General features: G+C 39.7%; 1 protein-coding gene across 1 annotated transcript; it reads right to left on the bottom strand.

Annotated features, from left to right (window-relative positions):
• Window positions 1-478: 478 nt before the first annotated feature.
• Window positions 479-6,889, bottom strand: yipf4 (Yip1 domain family, member 4). The gene is made up of 6 exons (XM_079687272.1): window positions 6,644-6,889; window positions 4,698-4,851; window positions 3,283-3,454; window positions 2,272-2,349; window positions 2,078-2,191; window positions 479-1,090 (listed from the first exon to the last, which is right to left on the bottom strand). Exons 1-6 carry the CDS (start codon window positions 6,699-6,701, stop codon window positions 953-955), a joined length of 714 nt encoding a protein of 237 aa, XP_079543398.1. The 5' UTR covers window positions 6,702-6,889; the 3' UTR covers window positions 479-952.
• Window positions 6,890-7,128: the final 239 nt, after the last annotated feature.

Here is a 7,128-nt window from a genome sequence, read left to right as displayed (position 1 = left end):
TAAATAAAAACCTTTGAATGAGGTGTCCAAACTTTTGTCTGGTACTGTACAGCAACAGGGGAATTAGTGTCTGCTCTCTAGCACCCCATAGTGGACATCTCAGAAATGACATTTACCTCATGATTTAACAGTTTTTAAATAGGATATTTGGGATTAATCTAACCTGTTACAGCACAACTGTTTAATATATTAGTGTGGCCAACTTTGGTTACTGTATATCATTTTAAAAACTCAGTGAGGAAATATCAGATTTTGAAGGAACAAATAACTTTTCATTTACTGCAATTATTGATCATGATTAGGTCAAATGGGAACAGGGGTGAAAAAAGAAGGCAACTAGTGACCCACTTCAGCTGCTGAAATCCATAAATTAAGAAAATTGCATGCTGGTCTCCCTTAAAAAAGAGATCGATGATCTCAATGGGATTCACCTGGTTAAATAAAGGTTTGAAATGAAAACACGACCGTGAAAACTGAAAAGCATGAATGGAGTTTTCATTGTATATTACAGTGCATAGCAATGAAAAAGTTATGCAAAACCATCTCTTTTTGATACCATCCCATTCTTTTCTTCAATTCATTTTTAAGCATGAATATATGCATTACAAAAATGTGGCATCAAATTCTTCATAGGGATAATGAATAAAAATGAAATAATGGAACTAATATATAACCCTGTAACTTCTTGCTGATGTTTTACGAGATGTCTGCATCCTGTTTAAGGGGTTAGGCTAAATTTAAGCTGTAAAAGCATACACATTTTATTGACCAAAGACAAGGGACACCTATTTACAATGATATATATTTCCTACTCCCCACCTTCTACAATTTAACAGTTAAAAAAGAAATAAACAACTTTAAAAAAGAAATCTCGTTCCATTGTTTTGAGCCATCATCCCCCATGCTCCAGGGTCCATGTCCATGAAAATGTCCAAAAGTTAAACTCATCCAGTCACACACCAGTATATAATGATAGGAAGTAGATGTACAAAAGGAAAATCGGATATATGAGGAGGGGCTTCTTGGTTTTAAATTCATCTCCGACGAGCAGTGACGCCGCGCTGTACGCAGCCCAGAACACTCCGAACAGCTGAAAGACAGGAGCACACAATACCAGAAATATGATATGTATTCATCAATCTGAGATGTTCCACATAAGTCAGAAAGCAAGAGGTTGTTCAAATCTACATTGTGTTCAACTACAATTTCACATGTCCATTATTGTTAATCATTTGTTGTTTTGAGTTTTCTCTTTTGAATTATTGTTCATTTTTTTTGTAGTGTCCTTTGCTGGATAAAACTAAATACCAATAAAAAAAAATCATTAATAAAAAAAGTGTTTTACTAACAATAATCACAGTGTTTCCCCTAGGATGGAGTCATAGCAGCGGTGCTAAGGCATGTGGGCCCAGCATAATGTGAGCGCGGAGTGCGTGGAATTTTTTAGTGCGTGCGAAGTGCGCCCCGCCAATTTGTTTCTATGTGTCTGCACAAGAAAGGCTCTTGAGGCCTAGTACCAGGGCCGGTTCTAGACAATTTGCTGCCCTAGGTGAGATTTTAGGCGACATTTTATATGTAAAGAATAAATGAAAAATCTCTACAAAAGACAAATACACTACAGAGACTTATTGACATAGGTAATAGACGTCAAAATGGCTTCAAATGTATTCAGTATTGTATGAACATGTTTGAATTGGGGGGTGGACATCACATCCTCTAGGGGGGTCCGCGGGCAATGTCTCAAGATTTAGCAAAAATACACCTTTATTGAACATACAGTAACACAAATACTACAAATCCACATAACAAACAATCAAAAATGAAAAAGGGTCGCCACTTATTATTATTTTAAGAAAAAAAAAAAGTTAAAAAAATCTTTTTTTTTTGTTTTGTTACCTGGCTGGCACCCCCTAGCAGCGGCGCTCATATTTCAGCAGCGGCGCTGCGCCGCTACTATTTGTATATAGGGGAAATACTGAATCATCTTCTTATACTAAAAACAGGTTTTCTTAGGTGCCATTTATCCTCACAGAATTCAGAAAGTATTCAGAACATTCATTTTGCACGTTTGACTCACTTTGATTAGTGTAGAACCCATCTCAAACCCTCCAATCACCAAAAGTGGAGGAGCGATAACGATGAGAGGCAGAAGGGAATATCCGATCACGCCAAGAACCTGGCCGAAGGAAACCTGCGCAGAAAAACAAAGGGACTCCATGAGAACAGGTCCAGTGATGTCTGACTGGGGAGATGACTGTGTCCGCTGCTTACCTCACCACCCAGAACACGAGCCAGCAGGAAGATTGTTAGTGAGCCAAATATCCAGATGGTGATGATCCAAGACACAACCTGCCAAATAAAAGCTTTGAGAGTTTAGCATCAGCACTGAAAACATGTTACTACAACAAGTCACTGACATGCATATCATATTATATATATCAACAAATAGGTACCAAAGAACAGCTCCACAAATATGACTTTCAATTCAGTATAATGTCTTCAATTTGAAGTTGTAATTTCGAAATGTAGTTTAAGAATGAAATAGATGAGGATTCATTAGCTTCTGCTGTATTTGATTCTGAACAGTGAGTGAGGAAATAGCTATTTTCCACTGCAGGAACTAAACTAACTACCACGGATCCTGTCTTTGTGTCCACTGTCCTCTGCACGCTTTAAGGACGCCTTCCTAAATGATACATTCGGCACTTCTCAGGAGCTGACACAAGTAGAAAGGATATTTTCGTGGACTTTCAGACATTGGCTATATTATATTGGCTGATCAGATGTTTTGTTACATCGAAACAAGGATTGGTTGATTACATCTTAAAATAAAAGGTCATCATCATTGTACTACTGGGTTTGTATGGACCAAGAAGACATCACATCGAGAAAAAGTGTTTCACACCCCCACAGGGACAGAACATAATAAAAAAAAAAAAAAAAAGATGAAACCGAAAACTGATAGGATCATTGTTCTAGCCTGAGCAGTGCCCTTGATTCAGAAAGAAACAATGTCCTCAATTCTGAAGTACTGTTCTCTCTTTCACATCCATTTTCTTTAACTGCCAAACCGCACATACAAATAGCCTCTTACAGTTCAACTCCCTGAGGGCTCATTATGTATTCCCAGTCGGTAAAATAAAGAGAAAAATATAAAAAGCAGAGCATTCATATTATGGAAGGACCAAGGTTACAGGTGTGTCCTGCAGTGGAACAGTGTGAGAAACATGGCTGAATGTATGAATGGGGATGACACAGGTCTCATCCTTGTGTCCCTCTCACCCTGAACTGTCCATAGATGGAGATCATGGAGAAGAGCAGCACCACGGCCAGAGGGCCCCAGAAGTCCGGGTTGTCCCTAACCACTTGCCGGTTGAATCCCAGGGACGGCATGGGCATCAGCACACAGCGGATCTTGTAGTAGATGTCCTTCAGGTCGATGTCCAGCTCCTCCCTTCACACAGACACAACAACATTCATCAACAGAGCTGACGTCCTGCTGTTTATTAATGTAAGATATGTACCTGCCAGTTGTCTCTGCGTCTAACATCAGACGCTTTTTGGTGTTGATAATAATTGGGATGTGGCATAAAGTAAAACATGCTTTATAAGTGGTTCAGCAGCAGCCCCTTTCCTCTGTGACTCACTGTTCAATAACTGTTTCATAGGGCTGGGAGCAGAGTTCCCGTTAGCCGGTAATTACAGGACTATGACCGGTAAAATATGCTGAAGACCGGCAAATCTAAATCTCTCCGGTCAAAATGTCCGGTCAAAATTATTTCCCCTTAGCACAATACCGCATCAGTTGCGCCACTTATGTGACAGACAAGAAGAGTATGTCACAGACAAGAAGAGTATGCGACATATCTTATCGATATGGACATAAACGCGAGTGAAGTCTAATCTGACGGGAGAGAGAGATGAGCTGCTGAGTCGACACGCAGCTCTGCATGATCACATGCAGCGGTGAGCAGAGCAAAACACACACTTCAGGTTAGAATATCACACGTAGCTATTTTAATTACCTCTCAAACTACCTGATCTAGTCATAGATATGTTTAGTTTTACTGTTGGGTCACTCATTACTGATCCGCATGATACTGACGGGCTGTCAGGAGAGGGAGAGAGCGCTCCGTTTAGTATTCCCTGATATTGTAAGTTACTGTTCACTTTTGAATAATGTAGTTAATCTACTATAATTAGTTTGTTTAATATCGAATCATATCAATTTGTTTTAAAGCTCAATAAATAACAAAGAAGATCTTTGACCGGAACTTTTCTAATTTTCTCCGGAAGATTTCAACTTTAACGGACATGTTGACCGGCGAAAAAAATATTCTAATGGGAACTCTGGCTGGGAGACATCCCCTAAAATCAGTATCAAAACTAATTGTCACCTAACCTCTGTGACGATAATCAAACAATATCTTATTCAATACAACTGTGCACATGACTCCATCCTAACAGTGGAGCAGCTAAGTTACTGTAGTGAACAACCCACAGAAATGACAGGTAGCATTAATGAGATCCCTGTTACTCTGATGAAGGTTGGTAGCAGCCATTAAAGACTTGTGTGAGCTACAGCCAGATTCTCAAACACTACCACTGGCTGGGATCAGATGATCCATAACAAAAAGCCTGTACTCAAATTATAAATCAGCATTTCAAAAAGCATAAGTTTCAAAAAGCTAACTCACAGCAGAGGTTTGCTCTCTTCACTCTCATCCTCCTCCACCTCCAGCAGCCAGCCGTAGCCTCGCTGCCTCAGGAAGGTGGTGGCGTACGGGTCTTTACCGTTGTCACTGCCCAGGTTCAGCTTAACGTCCGGAGCACTGATGGTGCCGCTGAGCTCTGTGGAAAACATGTTTGCTTGTTTAAGTGGTGTGGCACAAGGAAAACATCAAGCACTAGGATGTGTGAAGAAATACTGCCGACACAGCATGAATGTTTTGGCATTTAAATTTTTTAATCCATCTTGCGCAAGACCCACTAATATCAGTTTCCCCCCTTATATTTTCCCTTTTGATAAAATAACCATCTCACTCAGTACTGGAGAAGAAGAAAACATCCACCTGAACTAAAGCTGAAACCATCAGGTTATCAATCATAATTAATGTGAGTGTTTGCTGCTGTTACTTGTAAATTGAATATATTTGGGCTTGTACTGTTGCTTGCACAAAGAAAGGCAATTTAAAGACACCATCTCGGTGATCTAACAGTATAGTACCATCATTGTACAGCATCTATTCATAAATAAATAAATAATGTAGTTCTTTCTTTAGTCTCTACTCTTGGTACTCATAAAGAGATTTTATGTTATGTCTGTTTTAGTTACTGTATATTTAATTTGGCCTTACCTCCCCCAGAGTTGGGAAAAGTACTCTTGTACTGAAGTAAAAGTACCAACGTGTAGGAATACTCTGTTACAACTAAAAGTCCTGCATTCAAAATGTTACTCAAGTAAAAATAGAATTGTCCGGCAGTGGCTCAGTCAGTAGGGGCTTGGACTGTGAGCCGTAGGGTCGCCGGTTCAAGTCCCCAAACAGACCTAAATATGGAGTGTGGACTGCTACTTGGAGAGGTCCCAGTTCACCTCCTGGGCGCTGCCGTGGTGCCCTTGAGAAAGGCACCAGACATCCCCCTCCCCCCCACTCCCATTGCACTGTATAGCTGCCCACTGCTCCTACTAGACCCCTGGTACTAGGATGGGTTAAAAGCAGAGTCACTGTGTGTGCTGTGTGCTCTGCATGTGTGACCATTAAAGAGGGGTTCATCCCTCAGATTATATTATATTCTAAAAGTATGAGCATCAAAATATAGTTACAAGTAAAAGTAGTCATTGTGCAGATTGGTGCATTTCAGAATAATATATGTTTTATAATGATTGATCATTAAAGTGTTCTCAAAGCTGGTAAAGGTGCAGCTAGTTGTAATGACTTTGTATACTGCAGGGTAGCTTGTGAATTTACTCCAGGTGGAACTAAAGTCTGATTTAACACTTGATTATATTTCACATCATTAATCCAGATCTGTAAAGTAACTAAAGTAATTAAATACATGTAGTGGAGTAAAAGTACACCATGTACCTCTGAACTGCAGTGGAGTAGAAGTACAAAGTAGCAACAAAATGTTACTTAAGTACAGTACTCGAGTAAATGTTCTTAGTTACTTTACACCACTGAACCCCCCACACTACGTCAGGTGGTGGCCAGTGTAAACAAGAGTGGGACTTAAGTTGTGGCCATCTTCGTACTTTGCATTGTCATTGAGCTATATTTGAAGAATAACATGTTTCTTTAATAGCAACATCACCTGAACAGTGAGATGTATCAAATAAAGCTTCCATTGTTTTAATGGTGTTTGTTTAATGGTGTTTGTTAGCTACTGTTAGCTACTACTACTAGCTACTGTAGCTTGGTGAACGACACGTATCAATCGGCTACTCATTCGCATAGCTAAAAGATAGCTGGTACATTTAAATAGTGTGTTAAATATTTAACACAGTGTCTGAATGAATTCGTAGGTTGGTAATTGCGCTATGTTAAAGTTAAACAAATAAAGAAAATAACACAACGTTATAGTGCTGGTGAATGGTTAGCTCTGTTGAGGCCTGCTAGCTGTGGAGCTCTGCTGGTTAGCCTACCTTCAGCCTCTGTCGAAGACACGAACGTAAAGTCTCCATTGGTGGGAGGAAACTGCATGCTTAATGTTATATTAATGCGACACGCCTTAGGTTAACAGATATGACATTTAAATAAGAGGTCGGTGAATTATGCCGAGTAGCGTTGTTAACGCTGTCATTGACCCCAGCTCATCAGTGAAGTTAAACTATCGCATTTTGTTTTCGCTCAGTCCCACATCTCCTCTGCGGTGAAAGCAGGAAGTGCAGAGGAAGCTGGGAAAGTAGACACGTCTTATGATGCATTCAAGTCGTGACACAAAGCTGGAATATGGGAATTTTGTATTAGAAAGTAGACGCGTTTTATGATGCATTTAAAAGCGTTATTGTCATATGCGCAGTACTACAGGGTAGATATATGGCAATACAAATCTCAAGTCCCAAGCTTTTCCAACAATGCAACACAATATACAGGACATCAAACACATTTCAAAAACAATAAAAGAGTT

The sequence above is a fragment of the Notothenia rossii genome, assembly GCF_949606895.1.
Source record: "Notothenia rossii genome assembly, chromosome: 6".
Classification (NCBI taxonomy): domain Eukaryota; kingdom Metazoa; phylum Chordata; class Actinopteri; order Perciformes; family Nototheniidae; genus Notothenia; species Notothenia rossii.
Note: the sequence above shows the minus strand (reverse complement) of the source record. Positions and strands in the feature narration are given on the sequence as shown.

What these genes read in the sequence shown, in the direction of transcription:
- yipf4 (XM_079687272.1), bottom strand. Translation starts at nt 6,701, where the DNA reads ATGCAGTTTCCTCCCACCAATGGAGACTTTACGTTCGTGTCTTCGACA. An exon ending in GTCTTCGACAGAGGCTGAAG is followed by an intron (nt 4,852 to 6,643) that starts GTAGGCTAACCA and finishes TGTTTTCCACAG; the next exon opens with AGCTCAGCGGCACCATCAGT. An exon ending in CCATCTATGGACAGTTCAGG is followed by an intron (nt 2,350 to 3,282) that starts GTGAGAGGGACA and finishes TTTATTTGGCAG; the next exon opens with GTTGTGTCTTGGATCATCAC.